Source organism: Cottoperca gobio, chromosome 12 (assembly GCF_900634415.1).
Source record: "Cottoperca gobio chromosome 12, fCotGob3.1, whole genome shotgun sequence".
NCBI lineage: Eukaryota > Metazoa > Chordata > Actinopteri > Perciformes > Bovichtidae > Cottoperca > Cottoperca gobio.
In genome coordinates this window covers 13,836,253-13,859,948 of record NC_041366.1, presented here as the reverse complement: position 1 = coordinate 13,859,948, position 23,696 = coordinate 13,836,253, and the positions used below count along the sequence as shown (strand labels likewise).

Below are 23,696 nucleotides of genomic sequence, written 5' to 3'. Positions count from 1 at the left end.
TATATAGTTGAGATACTATAATAATATATATATATATATATATATATATATATATATATATATATATAAATATATATATATATATATATATATATATATATAAATATATATATATATATATATATATATATATATATATATATATATATATATATATATATATATATATATATATATATATATATTAATTGGATTATATATATTAGGGCTGTCGAATTAATGCATTCATTTTGATTAATTAATCACAGAAAATAACGCGACAAAAAAATTAACGCAGATTAATAGCGCTCTTAGATGCCCCTTGACTCTTTACGTCACTGACGCGGCGCGGCCACAGCAGCCTAGTCAACATGATGAAGCGGATGAACGTTACTTAGCCCAGTGAATGGACAGTTTACATTTAATAAACGCCCGGATGTAACTGTAGATAGCATCGTTCTGTGTGATTCCTGCAGAAAATAACTTTCGTATCATCGCAGTACTTCTAGCCTGACATCATCTCAGAGCAAAGCATTTAGCAGCTAGCTAGCACCAAGGTGAGCCTTGTCAAAGCTCTTGATCAGGCGTTCAGAAGCAGAATTAGTAAATCTACCTCTGACAGATTAACCAACTCAATCGCGAGATGGATTGCATTGGACTGCAGGCCAATTTCGGTGGTAGAGGACGGCGGTTAACGGAGGTTTTATGGATAGTGCAAAAGAAGAGAGCAGCCTTGACATCTCAGAATATAATCAAGCTAGTTTGTCTCAGTAACTGGCTGAGGGAGAAGTGAGAGGTATTGTGAGGCCGATGGGTCCGTTAAGTTACACTACATGTTGATAAATGAAACTGTTATGGCATATGTTGCCAGAGGAAACTTTTGCTTGGTTTTGTTCATTTTGTTGTACAAGAGGTTGTTTACTGTACAATGAAAGATGTTAGGCTATCTTGTGGCAAACAAGATATTGGATATTGGTATTGAAATAAAAGACATGTTGACCAGTTCATAATGCCTACTCATTGATTCAACAAATACTAAATATATAATTAGCATTAAGTATCATATGCATGTTAATTGTGAAGATTACAAAATATTATATTATTAATAAGAAACAATGTGGACTGAAAGTATAAGTAAAGTGTCATCTCTCTTACAGGTGACCGTTGAACAAGGCTTTTAAATTTTCTGTTGCTGATTTTCTCTCATGTTCAGGTCCACATTCACACCTGGAAATAAAGGCATGCATATATTAACTGACTTTTTTTCATTCTCTCTCCAGGCCTATACGACAAATGTTTCTATGCCTCCAGTGACCGAGGCTGGCTGCTTGGCATCCAGGCGGTTAGTGAACACGGGAATCGTGACCCCCGCTTCTTCTTCTCCCTTAAAACTGACCGTGCCCACAAAGTGACCTCCATCCACTGCAACATTCGCTATGTACCTAACCAATGGGCACATGTGGCAGTCACTTATGATGGCGTGTACATGAAGCTCTTTGTCAATGGCGCCCAAGTGGGTGTCAGTCGGGAGCAATCGGGTGATGTCTTCAGCCATTTGACCAAAAAGTGCAAAGTGCTGATGATTGGGGGGAATGCACTAAATCATAATTACAGGGGTGCAGTGGAGAGGGTGGGCCTATGGAGGCAGGCCAGAGGGCAGAGGCAGATTGTCAGGGATATGCAGGGCCACGAGGACCCACAAGATCTACCTCAGCTGGTCATACGTGAAACATTCGAGCATCCAGGCCGGAAGTGGCTGACTGTAAAAGATGGTAGCTTTCCTCAGCCTGAGCAGGGGAGAGGTGGTGGTGGAGTTGTAAATTCTGAGGGATTATTGGACACAACTCTGGACCCTCCAACTTGTGGTCAAACTGTCTGCGACAATGTTGAGGTCATCAAAAACTACAACCACCTTAGGAACTTCCGTCGACCCAAGAAAGTACGATATCGTGTCATCAATGTTTGGGACGATGCACGGATAAGGCCAACTGTATCCGACCACCAGATCAGCTTGCAGCACCAGCAGCTAAATGATGCCTTTAGCCCCTACAACATAACCTGGGAGCTTAGCATTCACAACGTGACCAACTCCTCCCTTCGAAACCGCTTGATTCTAGCTAACTGTGACATCAGCAAAGTTGGCGATGATGCATGTGACCCAGAATGCAACCATCCGCTGACAGGGTTTGATGCAGGTGACTGCATGTCAGGGCATCGGAGCCGTTGCCCTGAACACAAGCAGGGGAATGGTGTATGTGACTCTGAATGTAACTGGGAGAACTTCTTCTATGACCTTGGCGACTGCTGTAACCCTAATGTTACTGATGTGACCAAGACATGCTTCAACCGCTCCTCTCCACACAAGTAAGATCACTCTCTTCACATGTTGCATGTTATCATGTTTGTAACACTGGTAATCCTCTTTGGTAGTTGTCCAGACTTAAATTCACCAAAAGCTTTATCCAACCACAGCATTCCTTGCTTAATTTGATAAATGTTTTCGCTTGACATGATTAAATAATTTTGGTAAACCAACTCCACACCATGGCCTCACATGTCTGGAGTAAATCAAACAACACATCTTTCCATACATGTGTCCCTGAAGAGAGGTTTTAATGTCTAGTCCTACTGTTTCCTGACCATTTGGGCTGAGGCTGAATGTAACATAACTCCCCGCCTGTGTGGCCTGGGAAATCCTCTGGGAGCAGCTAGTCCAATCTAGCCTTGGCCGGGTTCAATCAGTGTTCCACACTTAAGCAGGGCAAAACAAACTCAACCGGATGACTTTCTTTGTAACTAATGCGCAGGCCAGATCACTCATTTTTGTATAACTCTTTCAACAACTATCCCCACCGTTTTCTATCCTGTCTTCTATACCCAGTGGTCCTAATGAATCTGGCTTGATTGGAGAAGGGAGTTGGTTGGAAAGACTGACATTGTAAACAGAGTATAAGAGTCAAGTATGTTTTTTGCTTGTAGCAATGTAAATAATTTCAAAAAACATACCACTCTCTCCAGGAAACCCCTGAAAGACATGTTTCCTGAGGAGGAAGGTATGGGTCCCTAAACGTGGGTGCCTAAAATAATTTTCCAAGAAAAACGGTGAAAGAAAATCTCCTAGGTGTACTGTACGCCAACAAGCGATTATATGGTTTCATGCAGATACTTTAAAAGAATACAGAGGCCTTCATAAATGCATGCAAATTTTTGTTTTTGTGGTAATGTCATTGTGGCTTGTAGATGATGAGTAAAAGCTGGCAAGGAGAAAACTGCTGGAATTTGTTGTAATAAGGTTTGTGCCCGACCTCCAACAGCAGGATTGTTTGTTTCTTGGTATTCTGAAACTCAACACAGTAGACGGAGACATTTTTGTGGACAATGCAGGGGATCTTTATGGTTACGCCAGAAAAAGAGAAATAAGTGACCAAAATTCAGATGTTTGTCAGGATCTCTTGCCACTGTCATGTGGGGACAAGCGGAAGGGAGAAAAACTAGTAGGCCTAGTGTGTTGGATCGTTTGGGTCTTTCTGATAGCGTGAATCAAGGAAACCAGGCTGTTTTCAATCACAGTTAAACTGGAAGCATTGTCTGTTTGGCACTATCCTATTGTTTAAATGACCGCAAAATAGCTAAATAATGACATCTAATTAACAACATCAGAGGGGGAAAGCAGGTGGGTTTGCCGTTGTTTCCATCTCTCAATTCCCATCACATCCCTTCCAGTTTAGTCATCATTAGAAGCTCATTCATCAAGTGGCAGGCAAATTACTTCATTCAGACATCAGCCATTGGCAAAACGCTTTGCCGTTGCAATGTTCAGACCTCCCTGCGGGCGTTTGAAAGATGGGCTTGTGAAAGGAAGGATACCAGCAAGAGAGAGAAAGAGAGACAGAACGAGGACAAGAGAATTCTCAGTCTAAAAACATAGATATAATCTCCCCAAGTGGTTGCTTATTTTGCTTTGATTATGGTATGTCTGGAGAGACTTGCACAGAGCTGCACTACAAACAGTTTGACATTCCTCCTTAATTATGGAATTCTGGATGAACAATGTGATGTGTATGCAGGGGAACAATGGTTGTGAGGTCCTGCATTTATTTTTGCAGCGTATGCGCCTGTTACCACTTACAAGTAGTGTTTTCAAAAATCTGGCTGACACAGGACACAGGCAGCTATGTGGTCCTGCAAAACGTCTATCCTCTGAAAATACCATTGATACCCCCGCCCCCCCCCTCCAAAATTGGCTTAGGGAAGTATTTTGCATTGTTTTTACAGCCCTTGGTTTTGACACTTCTTATGGTTTTGGTGGTATTTGATGTGATCTGACAGCCTTTACATTCTTATGTCTGGAGCTAAGGGCATTGGCAATTGTGGCTGTAATTTATACACTGAGAGTTAACATTATGTGGGCAGAAAAGCAGAAAACAAATGGCACTCTGAAATAGTTGTTTGAGAAGCTGATGTGTGTGTTTGACTGTCAATGAAGGATCAATATAATATCCGAGCAATCAATCCCATAATATCAGAACTCATCAGATTCAGAAGGTTTTTGCGCCTGAAATTAAAATGTTTTTTTTGGAAACCACTCCCAAACTAAAGCAAGATGGATGCACAAACTTAACCAGGTGGATTTTAGGACCATTTTGGACTCAATATATTTTTGGGAAAATGAAGTCCTGGCTTTATCAGAGGCTAATAGGTCATCTGTTTTCCCTTGGCCTCTGTCTCTCTCCCCCTCCTGAGTCAATACCTCTCACTGTGGCAGGTTAATGGATGGACCACCCTTTCTCTTTCATTCACTTCCTCTCTCTGCTGTATTCTAGCTCAGAGTGGGAAGCTAATCTCCAGGGCCCTTCCTTGACTTGGGTGTTTTACAGTTGGTCGTCTAAACCTTAAGCCCCCGTCCCATAAAACATAATGGAGTGCTTGGGCGTAAATACCAGGAGTTTGCACTTCCCCTTTAAAACCATAGCGGTGCTAGTACACTTATAAAAACACCTGTTGCCAAGGTTTCACCTGTGCTCGCATGGGGGCTTATAGATGTCTTTTGGCTTAAATAAGGGACTGAGATGAAAGTAAGTAGGGAGGGGCTTTACTTGGGCAGGCAGGAGAGTTGCATCTGGAGGATGGGATAAAATGTAGCCAGATACTGTAGGTGGTCTTTTGAAAATATGACACACTGGGGAATTTAGTTGATTGGCCTTTCTGGGGTCATTGCTGTTCAGACCGTCCCATCGTCCATTCCATATGTCTTCAGATCCTTCTTGTTCAAATTCTTCTCTCAGCAAAGAGCAGGCACGGCAGGGTCTCCGGAATTTGAGCATTGAAACAGTGTCTGCATGTGTCTTCCTTTAAAGGGAAAAAATAATCAGTGGAGTAAGATGGAAGGTTAAAGAGGAGAGGGCAAGTATAGTAATAAAGGCAGAGATGAATGATGGGTTTAGGGGCTGTGGTGTTGACCGACTCGATGACAGAGGAGCTGAGGGCCCCCTCCAATTTTAAAAGTGTTCTTGGCTGTAAGACCATCATTGCCATGCCAGCTAACCCCAGATTTCACACTATGCTGCCCCAGACATATGTATACAAGGCAAGTTTATGGGCTTATATGAATTATATATGGGTGTAAATGGATGAGGTCATAATCCACCATTTAATATGTATCAGATACAAAAGCATTAACAGTTTGAGCTGCCTCGCGCACCCCTGGATCTCCCTCCAACAGATGCTCTGCAGTGATGCGCTCTCTCTCTCTCTCTCTCTCTCTCTCTCTCTCTCTCTCTCTCTCTCTCTCTCATTTTTTTCTCTCTTTCTTTGCAAGTCTTTTTTTCCCAGGAAATGTCTGAATAGTGGTGTGGTTAAATGCATGGAAAATACTGTCTTTCCCAAGTGGCTCATCTCGGCTGAAGAAAGTTTGTTGGGAGGCAAGAGAGGGGAACACAGGGGGCTACAGGATGGGGAAATAGTTGAGGGGTGTGTGAGACAGAGATCACCGGGGGTAGGCTAAAAGGTTATTAGGGAGGAGATTTGAGTAAGATGTGTATGGACAGATAGAAAGATAGTGTTTGAAAGGCCCAAACTGCTCTGACGACAAACACCCTCACGATGTAATCATTGGGTATCGACTTCCTACAGTGGTAGCTAACCTAAGCCTGTACTAAATCTTTACCAGTGTCTTAATTAAATCAAAATCAAGCATACATATGTATGTAAATGCAGACACACATTGTTCAATCAATCAGTTATCTGTCTGCTTTGTGATGCAAAGTGTTTTTGTAAAGGTCAAGGGGGTGTTGGAATAATTGAACTCATTAGGTTCTGACCCTTCAGTAGAACTGTTGCTCTTATTCATTGCTGACTCGATCATTTCAGCATCAAACCTCGCTGACCCTTTACCCCCCTCATGCATGTCCAAAAACTCTGGATAAATATTTTCTGAGGAAATAATGAAATTCCTGAAATTATTAGGAAAAGGGACCTTATATCATCTGTTCTCTCTCAGTCTCTCTCCTTAGACCTGGCCCCAGTGAGTGCCCCCACTTGCACTCGCATAGTCTTGAAGAAAGCTTTTGCTACACTGAACCCTTTTTTCAAAATGTTTGTTTTGAGGAAGCACGGTGTCTTCACCAAGCAGAAATATACATTGTTGGTAGCTTTATCAAGTTTGTCACAACCCTTCGGAACACCGCCACACACCTATGTTACTGACATCGGCTACATTGAATATACTTTAATGTATTTTATGCTGACATTTAGTTTTCCAACGTATAAAAAGGAAAATGAGGGATCTATAGCACAAAATAGATTCTGCAGGTCTAATAGTGTAGTGTAGTGTTCAACTTTGGCGACTCAACACTTTATTCGGTACACTTTTTGTTTTTGGAGCTTTGATGCAGCCATCCTCAGGCACAGCTCTAGTTATGTGATCATTTACACTAAACATGTGACACTGCACATATTTCATTTAGAACCTTTACTATTTCAGTATATGATAGAAATACAGCATTCAGTAACATTTCGAGAGCCTTAAAACTGAAAACCTTTTTTATGGTCACTATAGTGACCCATGGGATTAAGTGGGTACACTGAACATACACTGGTACCACTTCTTTTGGCAACCAAGTACTCCAATATAATTAAGCTAAAATCACAAGATGTCACTTTTTATTCCTTCTGCTTTGAGCTGCTAATTTTGTGTATATCACTTTTATTATCACAGGGCCATTAATCATATATTGTGTTGCATGTCAGTGACTCTTGCTAACCCTAACCCTAAACCCTTGACATTATACCAGTGTGTTTACTGTCAATGATAACCTCAACCCCTCAGCTTGTACTCAAAATAAATCTAATTAAATCAAATCAAATCAAGTGTCTGTGGCTAGTAAAACTTATAACTTTACAACAATTCAACACATAGTGTAAATATACTTTTATTTGGAGACATCTGTTGAGTGGGAGAGTACATATAAATAGCACACTCCAGGATTTTGCACTTCACAAAGGCATGAGCCTTTGAAATCTTTGCTTTTATATTTATATTTACTGAGTTCACTTAAGTGGGACAAATGTGATGTACACTTAATAAAAAACAAAGCATGATATACTGTATACGCAAAATGAGAGGAAACTCTCCCTGCTATATAGGGTTAGGTGGAGTAAAGGCATGCTGTTTTAGCAACACACTTATCACACTTAATTTTATGATTTAATCACATCCATATTAAGAGTACAACATATAAGGCAGGCAAGTGGGTCACACAAATGAGGTCAAAACATCCGAAGAGTATCTAATTTGTGTGATAGCAGTATGTTTTCTTTCTGATAAACTTGTGAGTATCCATTGTGTATCTATTTAAAGCCAAAGAAAAGGAATAAAGTATCACTTCAGCGTATGCAACAGATTTAAATTGACTCGTCAAAGAGTACTGAGGTTGTTGAGGCTCTCTGCCAGGACCACCAGCCAGAGAAGAACTTATTTGATGAGTTCATAAAATGAATGCCAGTTTCACTGCTGGAAAGACATCTCATTGTGTTGAATGATTGCTGTCATTAGTGCTCCCGTTAGTGTCCCCAGGGCAGACACAAAACATTATTTCATCAGAATACCTGAACAATGAACTGACAGTGTCAGGCTGACTTGAATGGGTCAGGCTGACCTGAACACATTCTATAGATGCAACCTAAATAAAGAAAAACATGGAACCAGTGTTGCTGCAGGGACACATACTGTAGCTGTATTTCACGGCCACGTTAGCACCTCCTCATATACAGTATACTACATTATTCTGTATATTTAGGGATAGTGTGGATATTTGAATACATCATATTATATGCATAAATCAGGCAGGAGCCATTCACTGTAAATGTCACTTTAGGAGTCAATTCGAGTTATTCCCACTGGCACCTGTTTGGTACTTATGTGGCTTGCCATGACGTCTCTTGCACGATGTTAAGAATTAAGAAAAAGAGCACACTCAAGGGGATCGTCAAAGATGAACAAAGAAATGGGAAAAATTAATTGTTTTTTCCCATGTAGTGGTTATGCATGATTCATTGACTTCTAACATAAAACATCCGACATCATCACAGATACATAAACATTTCGGCATGATATTTCGTGTCTCAACATTAAAAGTGCTATACGCCCATAGTTGCATATTTGGGGTATTGTACTGTTTATCTGCGCCTCCTAGACAACAAAATCAACAACATTGTCTGTAATCCCCCTTTTCGAGTTAGTTAAGCGTGGTGTAAGTGAGAAGGGATTGCAATAAAATGTATTGGAATGAGAAAAAACAATATAATTAATCAAAATTGATACCAGTCCATTTCACAGTTCTTTAATTAACCTTATCTGACACCCTGCTAAATCGCACTGCAGGTGCAAAATCACTGTGGAAGGACCTGTAGACACGAAATTACGAAAGATCTGTTGGTGGTATCCAAGGGGAAACATACTGTACTTCAGGCACTATTAGGCAGAGCAAGGATATTCATTTGGGCTTATTGGTTAAAACGCCAACTGGTTTCAACCTTACACGGTCAATTATTTCTATTGAACCTTCATTCTGCTGGTTTAAGGGCCTTTGGACATGCCAATACACTTAAAAGAAATACTTAAATTCAACAGGGACCTATTTCTGAGATGACACTTTTTGGCTAGGTTGTAATTTGTAAAACTTTGCCTTGGTTAACTCTGCATTCACGTGGAAGAGACTATCTTCATTGTAGAGTTATTAACTTAATGAGAATTAACTTTTTATCTTCCAGAGCCTATTTGGATGTGAAAGAGCTGAAAGAGATTCTGCATTTGGATGGCTCGACACACCTGAATGTCTTCTTTGCCAATTCTTCTGATGAAGATCTTGCGGGGGTTGCCACTTGGCCCTGGGACAAAGAGGCCCTCACACATTTGGGTACATCCATACATGCATGCATGCATACACACATCCCCTCTTTGGCAGCCTAGATTGTTGATTTTGAGTAATTACAGTTCAAGCTCCAAGCTGCTTTTCTCTTAATCACAGCTCTAACAGGGAAGAATGTGATAATGAAGCTTAGGAGGCTCATTAATAATGCATTTTCTGAATATTACTCCAGTTCCACAACTACTTTACACTACACTAGGAATAGACTTTTGTGTTTGTTGCACATTCACTTGAGTTATTGCAGTGTTTACATGTGTATGTGTGTCTTCCTCCTTCATTTTCTCAGGTGGAATTGTGCTAAACCCTTCCTTCTATGGTACGTTTGGTCACACTGACACAATGGTCCATGAGATCGGTCACAGTCTTGGGCTTTATCACGTTTTTCGAGGTATATCAGAGATTGAGTCGTGTAATGATGCATGTTTGGAGACTGAGCCCTCATTGGATACGGGAGATCTGTGTGCGGACACCAACCCCACTCCCAAATTCAAAGGCTGCCACGATCCTGAACCTGGCAACGAAACCTGTGGCTGTCGGCATTTCACACACACGCCGTTTAACAACTACATGAGTTATGCAGGTGAGATGGAGCCTCCACATATGTTCTGCTACTTATCTAGACAAAACGTTAGTTATACCTCTCACATGAAACTGACACACAGAGATCTGTAGAGGAATTTGTTGAGTCTGTGTGCATACAGAGACAGGTGTGGAATTTAGCAGGGACATCTCATGGGGAAAAACACAGCGGGGGGCGCATCCTTTCATGTTACTTGTGCAAAACATTTCTTTGTCATAGTTAAATGGAAAAAAGAGGGCGCTAAAAACACATAGGTAGTCCATTTAATTCATGGAATTGAGACCAGTGGAAGGTTTTAATACCTTCTTTTCCTGTCACTGATCAATCCAAAATCCAATCCCCACTCCTCACACTAACCACCTACCTCTGTTACCTGCAGATGATGCCTGTACAGACTCCTTCACGCTGAACCAGGTTGCTAGGATGCACTGCTACCTGGACCTCATCTACCAGACCTGGCAACCCGCCTCCAAACCTCCTCCAGTGCCAATGCCACCCCAAGTCGTTGAGCAGCATCATAATTCCATCACCCTGGAATGGTTTCCTCCGATTTCTGGACACTTTTACGACAGGTGAAATGAGCTACATAGGTTGCCAAACAGTTGGTAATAAAGTTGACAGAGATTAATGACATTATTGATCATTGTTTGAGTTAATATAACAAGTAGTGAAATTTTATGTTCAATTCATTTTTTACAGATTAAAACACATTTTAGTGAGCCAAATAATTGGAAGTACCATCTTAAAACGTTTTACTTTAATGGTTTGTCACATAACTTGACCTTATTGTCATGACTATAACTTTATATCTTGTATAAATTATAAGTATTTGGCCTGTATCTAAGTTGGTTGCTGTGCCTGTCTGTTGGTTTCCTAGAGAAGTGGGATCAGTGTGTGATAAATGCACTGAGGGGAGAGTTCTACTGCAGTACGCCTCCAACTCCTCCTCCCCACGACCGTGTGCTCCTTCTGGACACTGGTCCCCACGAGAGGCTGAAGGTACAGTACGATATGATACACTATAGTGGTTGTTGGGTTTCAAGGCATTGGACAAATTACAATTTGTAACAATAATAAGTAACAATAATTTACAAATTGGACACGTTCAAGGCTCAAGTGTACTCTCACTGATGCTAATCATGCTAATCATAAGAAAAGCAAATACGTTTCCTTTCCTCGTCCTTCACTCAGCACTGAATCTGTCTTTAGTTATGATGCACATTTAAAACAAAATCAAAGCCACATCCATCTTTCATCCACAATTTACAGTATGAGTCAATATTCGGACTTGCAAAAATAATGTGGTGCAAATGACTCACTGGATTCATGACACTTGGGCCATGGGACAATATGGAAGAGGTCACTTCCTAACGGATGATGCTGTATGATAACACAACTCCCATATGTGGCTGCAGGCTCAAAACCAAGGTTAAATATTCACTTTTAACTGTAATTCTATTTAACATTTCAGTTAAGAGGGATTTAGGTGTAGTAAATGCTGAAATTAGCTGACGTTTCATTTATATTGTTGACCTTCTAGTAAATCCATATTATAACAACTATACAGTGAGACGAGTCAGCGATGAGGTATTAAAGTTATAAAAATAGTTGCTGTCACCTCACTCTGTGGTTCTGGCAGTGGCAGGATCAAGCATACTCTGGATATTATGCATGTCACTATGTGCAGCTATGTGTTCATGCTTTTGTTTTTTATCAAGTCATTTACACTATGTCTAACAAGGTTGTGTCCAGTCAAGTATCTCAGATGTAGTAATGTTTCCCACTTGAAAAGAAATTGGGTGGAGATCTGTATAGCACCGTGTTGGCCTGAATTTAGGATTTTCTCCCCCCCCCCCCCCCCCCCCCTGGAAATCAGAACTTCACGTTTACACCAGCACATGTTTGCTTTAAATTGAGCAAGCTAGTACGAGCATTTAAGAGCATGTTGCATTATGGGTTGTTTTTAGCCTTAATGTTGCTAGACTAGCAAGTGTATCCCTGTCTGCAGTGTGTAAACTGAGTTTAACATTCAGGAGTTAATCTATTGGCTCATGTTAATGCTCCACAGAGGAAATACATTTGTAATAAGTGGAGTGTTTCCTTATGTTCTGACTGCAGTAATAGACCCAAAGTCATTTGTCAAGAGATACATTCACAGTGCTCATGTTAACAAATGAAAGAGACTAAAAGACTCACTGAAGGAATGGCACACTAAGGTGACGGCAATACTTTTTTAAATGTATGTTCAAAGAATATGTTTAACTTTAGAGAAATTAAGAGAAAATGCTTCCATGAAGAGGACAAACCGATGAATTTAACACTATCTTGGGTAAACCGTCCTAACTGTAGTAATGTTAAAGCGTGGAACCAATCTGCTACCCTAAACAATGCTACGTAAGCTCGGTACTAGCTAGAACTGAGTTAGCTAGCTTATTATTATTAGCTAGCTAGCATAACTCCACTGATTAATTAAATGTAAAATTGTTAAAAGTGTGATAACATTTAGTTGTAAAAGAACTCACAGTTTTGAGATGCGTGTTGTACACACTTCGAGGGCCATGCTATTAAATAATAGTAGTTAATGATCCATTATGTGAGTGCATTTAGTGCACTTCATGCTACTTTTCATTAGCTTCTAGTTAACTTTAGCATATATTTTATATGTAGATAACTTTTATTCAAGGGAACTAAAGAGGTCTTGAGCTTGAATTCTGACTAGTTAGCAGATATCTAACAATAATAATAATAATAATAATAATAATAATAATAATAATAATAATAATAATAATAATAATAATATCTGCAACTGCATTGTAAATATCTGTAATAAGAAATCCCACAGGCCTACATATTAATGGCAAAATGAGTTTGAATCTTACTAGACAAAATGTAATTAAAGATATCTAAAATTATAATTTTGTCTAGTCAAAATAGAATTACAGATAATTTGAATTAGAGCTTTGACTGGGCAGAATGACATTGCAGATATCAAAAATGAATATCCAGTCAATCTAATAACGAAAGGGTTGCTGTAATAGTGTACGTATCAGAGGCAAGTCTGGGCTTGTCTAACATGCTGTGTGTGTAAACCAACTGCACTCTATTTTCCCTCCTGGAAGGGGTCCCTGTTTTTGGCAGCTCCCCATTCCCTATTAACTCCGCTTGCACCAGCTACTCACTGGACACCACAGCTGCCGTTTCCTGCTGTGATGGTGCATATTACTAACTACCAATAGGCAATCTGGCAGTTACTGACTCTAAGATGTAAATCTACACTAAAGTATAGGCTTATTAACTATTGGCATAACATCCTTATACTGGATGATACATGTGTTAACGTATGCACGCTTGTGACTGTGTATGTGTGTCTACATTACATGCATTCATCAGCATTTATGCATACACATGGCACCTGTTATCTAAGGACTTGTTGTGTCCTCACACTACTTGACTGGGAAACACTGGCATGGTCAGAGACAGCCAGAGTACCTCTCATAAATCTTTACTACTCTATACCCTGGAGAAATATGGCTGAAGGAAAAAAAAAGAAGGCAAAAACACACATGGATATGGATTCAGGGAGGGGGTAAGAGAGGTTGGGTCGGGTGGAAACCACCCAAGATAGTTAGGAGAATTGCATGTGGTTAGTGACATTCACAAGGGAGGATCCTTGGTTGATTGAAAACAGCAGTGTGCATGAATGGAAGTGAAAGGTCCAGGATGTGTATGTTCGCCAGCATTTGTGAGTATGTGTGTGTGTGTGTGTGTGTGTGTGTGTGTGTGTGTGCGCGTGTGGCTCTATGTGAATACACATTCCTGTTATTTTGTATCTGCACATGGAGGTGCACTATGAGAATAATACTCTTCATTTGCATTTGCAATATATACAGTGTACAAAATGTTCACTTTTGTGTGTAAATATGTTTGGATTAACTCAATAAGCCTTAACAGCAAGCATATGTGTGTCTGTATGTTGAGGTTCAAGAAATAACCAAGTAGCCTTGCTGATTTACGTGATGCAATGCAGGGTTTGTCTGCTTGACATTATTCAATGCTGTGCTCCAGGTCCATGCTCCTAACAAGGATAACTAACGCATGATTGTTACATAATGTGTGACACATATTTTTTGGTAAATAGACACTCTTCTGTAATGCATAATTGCCCTCATGTACAGACTACTTTAAATCCCATTCTCCTCACTGAGTCTTTAGCACCAACTATTGGTTTTAACAGTAATAGGCTATAATTAGATTTTGTAATTCCCTGGAAGCAGTAGGGTCTAACTTAATCCAGAGTCATTAATTAGCTAATTCCTTCTCATTATGGTGCAAAAATAGTTCAACTCAAATAAATATTCTGAAAAAGAACAAAGATATGCTCACTTTCAATCCCTTGATTTTGACCGGATTAAACTGGGACAGGAAAAAGAAAATACGATTACTGAGAATAAAATGGGTAGTTCTCATTGACATCTTGATGTGATCTCTTTGTTTAAGCTATCAATCATTCTGATCCATTGGTGTATACCGCGTAATTTGCTACACTGAAACACAAAACAAGTGATCAAAGAGAGAAAGAGAGAGCCTTGTTCTTTTACCTTTCAAGATCAACACTGGCCATGCTTGAGTAAATGGTCTAATGTGTGATGTAGCTGAGTGAATATTTATTTTGGTATAACATTTACACCCCGAGTGAACAGTAACTCTATCGTACATAGAGCACTAAGCTCTGTTCAAAAGTCTGCTCAGTTTTACCTTGCCAGGGGCTAACATTATACATGAACTGTCGGCAATTTGACCCCCTTTGCATTAAAATGCTTCCCGTATCCAGATTGTACCTAGATATGATTTGAACTGATTACATTTACAGCTGGTATAAAGATGTGCCTCCAGTTTTCACATTGAAATCCATTTAAAATCTGCTCAGTCTGTCCATCTCAAACGACCAAACGTCACATCCTCCTCTCGTTTGCACGGAAGGCGAGGAAGAAAGCTGTTTTATGCAGCTGTTTTTATTCCAGCTGTGGTCAGCGCCACCATGATCCCACTCACGGCACTGTATGTTCCTCTACAACTACTGTAGCTCCTCTTTTGATATTTTCTCTGTCGGTCAAACTTATCTGTAGTGATGTGTACCCAGAAATAGCACCTGTGTCAATTACTCCATGTGTAAAAAATAAACTAAACAAAAAACAGCTGCTAACAGCTATGATGGATTAACCTCTGAGATCCTCGAATGAAACGTGATGTGACATTGATTCCCAAGCTGTAGAGTGTCTGTTACCTTCATAAAGTGTGTCTGTGAAGTGTCTCTCTGTTTGTGTTTGTGTGTGTGTCAGGGTAAAAGGGTTAGCGGGGGTTGATGTCTGCCTTCGGAGTGAGGAAGTGTGTGACAGTGAGTCATCGATAGTGAGAGCCAGAGCCAGACACTTCTTAGAAAGCATAAAGCGTGCATGCCTGGACATATCCCTGTCTGTTTATTCATCCGGCTCTCTGGACTTTTTGTGGATCAGTATGATTCTCCATCACGGAAGGATTATGGATGGATAGCGGGCAGGCACCAGCATCTATGCTTTGCATACTAGTCATTTTTCCCTAACTTGTATCAAACATTGATTATCCTATTTTAGAACAGCACAGTATCAGTATTATTTCTTTACCGCATGAACAAGATTAACCTTGAATGGCTAGCACAGTTGCTGATTATGGAATTGCCAGTTGTCTGATGTTGCTCAATTATCAGATAACTTAATGAACGCATAATTGTTGAATACATCACTGTCAATTCAGTTAGTAGTAGATGTTAATATTTAAAGAAGTGTTTACTCAAAAAAAAAAAAGAGAAAGAAGTCTCATTATAACCCCCATGCCCCTCTGCCCATATCAGCTATAATCCTGCTGAAGTTCTGACAATGAACAAGATGAAGGAATGCTATTATTGCCAACCACTACGTTTAACCCTTAAAAGAACAAATGTTACAGGGATGAAAATAAGACTGTGTTACATTAGCGCAGTATGAAATAATGAACCCCCCCCCTCCTTCCTTTGAACGAGGCAACTTCGAATGAGCAGGAGTGCCAACAAAACAAAAAATCAGCATCGTTTAGCAAAAACGGTTGAACCAGACTAAACTTTTGCCGCAATGAAATCAAACGTCATTCAGCAAGTCGCTGTGTTGGCCAGTCAAATCCATGCACACGCTCAGTTCTAGTACGCTGTGTTTCAGGGCAATCATCGCAATTAAAGATATATGATTCTCATCGTAATAACATTTCACTTAATAAGATCCTGTCTCAGAGTATTTTAGACCCTCGTGCATAGGTTTCATGTCTAATAAGCCTTCAGACCCATGTAGACTTCCTGGATCGTATTTTATCTTCTCATTTTGATCTGTTGAAGGTAGCTGCTCTGTCTTCAGTTAAGCAGATAATTAATGAGACATTATTGTGGATTTGATGTTGGAATTCAAACCCTTTGCTTGCACAGATTGTTCTGCCAATCATAGATACATCTTTGCATCTTTGAAATACAGTTTACATTGCCTCAGGTTACACGGTGGATGAGACTCTTATTCTGTCTCCTCTTAAATCTCCAACCACATTAGCAACAGCGCCAGAGCAGGAGTAGGGCCCATCATAACAGCTGACATTACAAAATATTTTCAGTGGCTACAGCTCCTTTTCTTGCAAACTCCATGAAAATGTACCCAGAAAGCCAGGACTACATAAGCCGAGCAAAGCCAAGCTCTTGGAGTATCTCGGTTCATTCTCTCCCAGCCTCCCCTCTCTTTCTCCCTCCCTCCCTTTCTCTTTTTCTTTAATTCACCTCCACTCTGGCCACACACACACTTACAGTAAAATAATAAATGTGTTGAGATAATGTGGCTTGGAAACCATATTCAGTCCTCACTTGATTAAACACTGGAATTTTGCACGGTGCCCAGAAATGAGGTTAGCAAATGGCTTCGTTGGTTGCCAGCTTGGAAATGCACAAAAGGAAATCGAGGGAGAACATAGTGTCTGCTGCTTGCTGGCTTCTAAAAGTGCTTGATGAATGTTAGTGTACGTCACTTGGGATAATGCGAGTTAGCTGTGTGTGGACTCCAAATATGGCTGGAGTGTGACTGTTAGGGGTTGTAATGACTGTGCTGAAGTGAGAACCCTGCACAGGCCCCTCTCAGAAGGTACACACCTCAGCTCTGCCTTTCCTCTGCAGATGGACTCACAATGAACTCTCAGTTGCACCTCTACCTTGATGTTGCAAGAAGTGCAGCTATACTAAAAAAGATCTCTGATGCAAATGCTTGATCTGTCACCACTCATGAAAATGCTATTAGCTTTACGATTGAGATATAAATTAAATATACATTTTAATTTTTCCTGTGCACAGTATTTGAGGACATCCTTTGAGGAATTCAAGGACCTGTGGCATATCATTTTTGTATTCATCACTACATGTCTAATCTAACAATCATTCATTATGTTAACATCGGAAATGGTTCGGTGACTTTTGCTTATTGTGTCTGGTTTATCTTAAATGTCATTTTGTTGTGTCTGTCTTGTATCCACAGGACCTCCAGATGTGGAGCAGGCTTGTGAGCCAAGCGTGCGCACCTGGAGCCCAAATGCCGGGAATGAGCATGGTTTTGTGGGCCTGTCGGAGTGTCCTCTCCAGGGCTGCATGCTTCAGTTAGAGTTCCTCTACCCGTTGGTACCAGACTCCCTGACTGTGTGGGTCACCTTCTTCAGCCCCGAAGAAACAGCACTGCCAGCTATCCATAACATCTTGCTCCTTACTGTCAGTGGGAACAACATTTCATTGGGCCCCAGTAATGTCTTCTGCGATACCCCACTGACTCTGAAGCTGGATATAGAGGAAGAGGTGTATGGAGTACAGTTTTTCACTATGGAACAACACCTAGAGATCGATGCCACCCTCTTGGCATCCAAGCCAGATTGCATACTTTGTAGGTATTGCCAACCACTACGCTATCGACTGTTGCGTCAACCACCCTTCACTCATGCACCACATGGTCTGATGCTGAATGAACCTACCCGTCGATATACTGACAGGTGAGTGACCCGGTAGGTGAATACTTTTGTATGAGTGCGCAAAGATCTATATATGTCCTCCCTGACATTCCTGAGTTTGGAAAACTCTAAATACTATCAAGTTAGAGTTTAGTCTTTGTCAAGGTTTGAGAAAGACCAACCTTTCCTCATAGAAGAGGGAGAAAAGCCAAACAATACATTGGACATGCTTTGGTTTGAAACAATTGTTTTTACCCAAAGCATTTTCTTTTAAAAGTTGAGAATTGCTGAGTACTTACCATTTTGCTTCCTGCTGCAGCGTGATGTAATTATGTTTTTTTTGGACATGCAATAAGTTATTTATTTATCTGTGGAAACTATCCACAAAAAAAATGTTTTCTTGTAATACCAGATATCCTTTTCAATACCCCCAGGAGCACAAGCACGCCACCACTGCTTCTGCAGTTTCAAATCTACTGCCTAACATTTGTTTCCTAAGTCATAGGTCAGTTGTTGCCCACATTTGTTTTTTCCCATATTCCATGAAGAAAGGGCAAACAGATGGCTTGTTAAAGGTATTATCTGCACACTGTGGTGAGAGTTTAGTGCTTTGCTTTCATGGAATGTGCTGACTTGATAAAGATTGTGCTATACATAGGGCCGCTGCTTGTTGTGCCATCTCACTTTCGTGCTGTCATTGTGGTTCACATGAGTAGGAAAGTGCTTGATAAGAGGCGAAAGGGTGAGCATGCATGTTATGCAAGATTGGACTGATGATACCTAAGTTCCATAAAGTGTCCGTACACAACTTCCTGGTTGAATGGATGTGTCTGTGGAAGGCTGTCTGCAGTACACATGCATTTATGTGGGGTTTGGGCACACTTCAGTGATCATTGATGTACTGTAGGTAGTTTCACTGCTGTGGTGTATTTCACTAGCTGTGGTTGCATTCCAGTGGTAGTGGTCAGTGGCACTGGCTGACTATTTTCTGTTGTGAGAGCATCTTGTCTCTGTTAAATGGTCAGAGAAGTTTTATAGCAAGTTTGTATTCCAGGCATCAACGTCTTTAACTAATTTAAATGAACAATATGTGTAACAAAAAAATATGCTGTCTTTTTTTTTGTTAAACTAAAATATTTACCTTTAAAAACAGTTTTTGGAACAAAACATAAAAACTTAAATTCTAAAAAAACATAATAAGGAGATAAAAACAAACAATTGAGAGCAAACATGCGAAAGGTATTAAAGGTACTTTTCTTACAATGAGTTACTCTTGGTTATTGATCATCACATGGACATTAGCTTTATAGTTTATGATACTGATGCAGGGGGAGCACTTTGTGTGTACTACTATGTTCTGGGGTCTGTTTGCATGTCATGACAAACCAAGTAACTTAAATGCATAGTACTAATGTGGCTTTCTTGACAAATAATCCTAAAAGAAAGTCTAACAAGAGAACCAACAGTCACTCACGAAAAGGTTTGTTAGAGATGTTATATTCTGTGATGTCAGTTTGACGGCTAAGATAATGCCCCATCTCCCTCACTGTCTGACACCAAACATAACCTTTGACATGGTGGAGTAAAGAGCAAAGTTCACTCAGATGTTTTGGCATGCCACAAATCCAATGTGAAGTACTCTGTTTGATCGCCTTTGTGCATCTGCTGAAATGCTTTTGTTGACCACACAGTAAGCTGCTTCTTCTTGCAACATGTTTCCATGGGGTTGGGTGGAGTGATGGAGGTCTTGGTTGAGGGGGTTGATTGACCTCCCACTGTCAGGCCACTGGCCTTCACCTGAGCTGGGGCAAACTGACCAAGAGCACAACTGACATCTTGGCTCCGTCCATGGGTGGTGGTTAGTTTGGAATGGCTAAGGGCTGGGAGGTCAGGGTGACAGAGTAAATTATGGTGGGGAGTAAGAAGGGTCAAGTAAAGAGGAGACGCAGCGGTGGAAGGCTGGACCAGTTGGGGGTAAATTATCGCTAGGCTCAAGGGGGGCAATAGGTGATGGAAGAGAACATTAGGGGGTCGAGAAAGTGTAGGAGGATTGGATTAGTTTGACCCCATCCCTCTGAGGCACCCCAGCCCATCAGCTAATCCTCTTCCTGATGTGGATTTCAGAGCTGTCATTCAGTCAAAGCCTATCTCAGAGCTGATGTGAAAAGACCTCCCAGCCAAGAGAGAGAGAGAGAGGGAGAGAGGGCAGCTCCCCCAGCATCATTACTACCCCACACCCCCTCTGTAATCTGACTCTACTCTGGTTCTGCACAACTCTTCCACATAATACCCCCATCCATCCATTACCTACTCTGCTGCTGCTTGGAAAGTCAGTCTACCACATGTTTCCTCTTAAAAAGAAGATTCTAGATTTGTTTATCCGCATTTATGTTTTTTTGAGCTACACACTTTTTTGGCTAATTGTGAAAAATAGCGCTGTGCTCTGGCAGTCATCATTGTGGGTATCCTCTGCGTGTATCAAAAGGCGCCAGATACTCTGACAGTGGCTGTTTCAAGATCACTTTTTATTCTTTACACAACTGTTGTGGTCACTTGTTGTGTATACACATTAGTGCAACACTATGCATGCCTACCTGAAAATGTCTATAAAAGCAATTAACACTTTTGCCTACTGACATAGTTGGTACTAGACTAACTCTTAGTGTCATTGTAAGAAATGAATCAATATTTTTAAATAAACTGTAAATGATCTGGCAACATTATTACATTTTCATTCCCTCTCATCACTCATTGATTTTACTTCGAAAATGGCTTCTTCTTTTCATAACAGGCTGACCCCCGTCGCCTTCTTTATAGGATGTTAGACATTATAATGCCTTGCGTAATCCTCCTAATATGAACCATATTTATGAGTTGCAGACAGAGTTAACGGTGTAGTCCTCGTGGGGAGTCATGGGATGTCTGGTGCATTCACCAGAATTTCTCCAGCACTCTGTATCAAAGGATTGGAACCAGACAACTCATATAGGAATGGATTGGGACTACTCTAATATCAGAAGTGGGTTCGCAAGTTTGTTTGTGTGGATGTTCAAGAAGGAGGTCATATTTTTTGGACAGAGGCTGTCTTTTTCACGTAAAGATAACAATTATAACCAATAGCTGCAATTAAGGCAATTAGCGGACTAATCAGCATTCCAATGTAATATTAACAACACACTTCACCTCACTAGTATTTGTGGGTTTGCATTTGTCTGTCTCTTTTGAAGTACCTCTTTTAAGTCTAAACTTGTGCCATTAGTTTGTAAGACACACCATAGGTGTAAAATTAATAGCAGTACTACCGCAAATGCATGTCAGCTGCCAAACTGACAAAAGGAGCATTGCCCTGTTTGTTGTTCTTGCAGTCTCAATATTTTCTCAACTTCCTTAAATCTATCTGCTTTTCTCATCTGGGATCTCTCAGCCAAGAACAACAAGCAGCTACAGAATGGAAACACATCCATATGCATGCTCACACATAAGCCTAGTGCACACGGTAGACAGGAACACACACATAGATGAACACAGACACACACCAACACTCTTCTTGCTCTTAGTAGCAGGCACATTCATTAGCACATGCTTCCATCTGTAATCATCTGGTGTTATCAAAACACATTTGAAAGGCATATTACAGTGTCAAAGTCAGGTACAAGGGTACCTGACTTTGAGCATGAGCCAAGATAAAACCTCTATTCCTACAGGGGTCTTGAGAAGAATGTCTGGATGCACAAAAAAAAGCACCAATGATGAAATCTTATCACGTGACACCTTGTCTGCGACTGGAGTAAAGTCCTTTGTAGTATGAGTTGCATCTCAGATCAGTTACATATCATATCTAATCAGTTACAGATGAACATGTGGTTTTATGAAGTCTGGATTTTTCCAGTCATGTCTTTCACAGGTTATTGGCCATTACATACACACGTGTCAAATGATTGTAACACATCGAGTGAGACTCAGAGATGATGCTGGCCATACACACTTTGAGAAACTTGCTGTTTAATAATGTCCCTGTCACTCTAAATGTTGTTCTTATATACAGTATATCCACACTCATCGCATCGCAAGGTATGGATGTTTTTAAGGAACTGTGTTACATCTGCACTGTTCTGTTTCATTCTTCCCTGCTGCCAACCGCAGTGTCTAACACAGCATGGCTATTAGCAGTGAGGTCAGAAGGAATCAAGCATGCACCTAATTGGGAACAGGTTGAAAGCTACGTTTAAATAGTTGTTATCACGCTATGAGGAGTTGCACTATTGACCCTCTAAAACCAAAGGTGCATTATGAGACCTGGGTATTATATGTTGCTTAGCAGCATTACTAGTCCAGCACAGGATGTTAAAACACTACTGGTGGAGCAGATCATGGATATGTCCTTTGATCTCAATAATCTGTTTAGAAACACTTTACCATTGTATGAACATTTTAAACTCTGTAACAAACAAAAAAAAGAGTTATACAATAGACAAGTAGTCTTTTAAGCCTGCTAAACAGCATCTGATCTTCCATAGTCCATGGAGTAAGGCCACAGTGCCCTCATGTGTGACTGGAGGAGTCCAAAATCCTGGCCTGCAGACGCCTTCATAGAGTGAGAGAGCTGCCTATGTGGCCCAAGCAGGTAACGATACATGACACAGTGGCATCTGAGTTCTTAGTGTAGTCTGGGTAAATAATTGAGGAAGGTCTTTCTACTGGAGAAGGTTATGGGTCTGGTTCCAGGAGTGTTTGCAGTAGTCCACTATTGACCCTGCCAACTGGTTTGCAGTTTTTAGCCTAGATAGACTGTGTACGCAGACCGGAGAGACCATGGCCGTGCGCTCATCCACCTCGACTTTTTGTGGTGATACACCAAACTCCCGCTACTTCTGCCTTTGCTGCTAAAAGAGGACCATCATTATTCCCAGGACAGCAAGACATTGCTTGCCAGGAAAATGTAAACGTGCAAACAATGCTCTCATTTCTCAGGTGTCTTTGGTCTCTGAATCTCCTATAACTGGCATGAATAACCTAACATCAGCTGATTCAAGGCTATTGGGAGAGCGCTATCTTGATTCTAGCTACCCGTGGGAAGGTCGATAGAATAAACCTCAGCATCATATTTTCCACAGAAGCCCCCCTGCTCTATATACAGTATAAAACTCTAGGCCCTATTTTAGAAGTCACCATTCACTCCTCCCTTTTTTCCCCTATCTCTTCTTATTCTTAGTTTTTCTCTTCTTGCTCTCCTCTCCGTTTACCACATACTCAGCCGGATCTAGCCACTTGTCTCTTTGTTCTTGCTCGTTCTTGCATGACCATGTCTCTCAGTGTGGTCTGAAGAAGCGGCGCAATTACTTTTTTTCTGTGCATTGGATTACCTACATTATATGGTAGCCAGGATTTCTCATTATCCATAAAAAATGATATTCATGTGCTGCCTTACTGGCTTTTCTCTCTTCTTTCCGTCTATTCTGTGTGTTTGCTCTCCTCAAAGATAAAGTCTCCCACAGCTCGACTTTTCCAGGGGCTAAACTAATTCAATTAGAGGGGGCATGTTTGAGTGTAGCCTGGAGTTACACCCCATGAGCCAACATTGCAGAACAGGACATACCGAAATATAAAAGAGAGTCTGTCAGGTCAAACATTCTGTGTTGATAATAATAAAGCCAACATAAATATATCATCCTAGGCAC

At 40.7% G+C, this 23,696-nt stretch overlaps 1 protein-coding gene across 1 annotated transcript in view; it reads left to right on the top strand.

The window, feature by feature from the left end:
- pappaa (pregnancy-associated plasma protein A, pappalysin 1a) overlaps positions 1–23,696 on the top strand; it is an 80,286-nt gene that overhangs the window by 5,606 nt on the left and 50,984 nt on the right. Inside the window, exons 2-7 of the mRNA XM_029444833.1 lie at positions 1,260–2,343; positions 9,250–9,395; positions 9,694–9,987; positions 10,367–10,559; positions 10,865–10,986; positions 17,559–18,060. Coding sequence (XP_029300693.1) covers positions 1,260–2,343; positions 9,250–9,395; positions 9,694–9,987; positions 10,367–10,559; positions 10,865–10,986; positions 17,559–18,060 — 2,341 coding nt within the window. The remainder of the gene's footprint in view (positions 1–1,259; positions 2,344–9,249; positions 9,396–9,693; positions 9,988–10,366; positions 10,560–10,864; positions 10,987–17,558; positions 18,061–23,696) is intronic.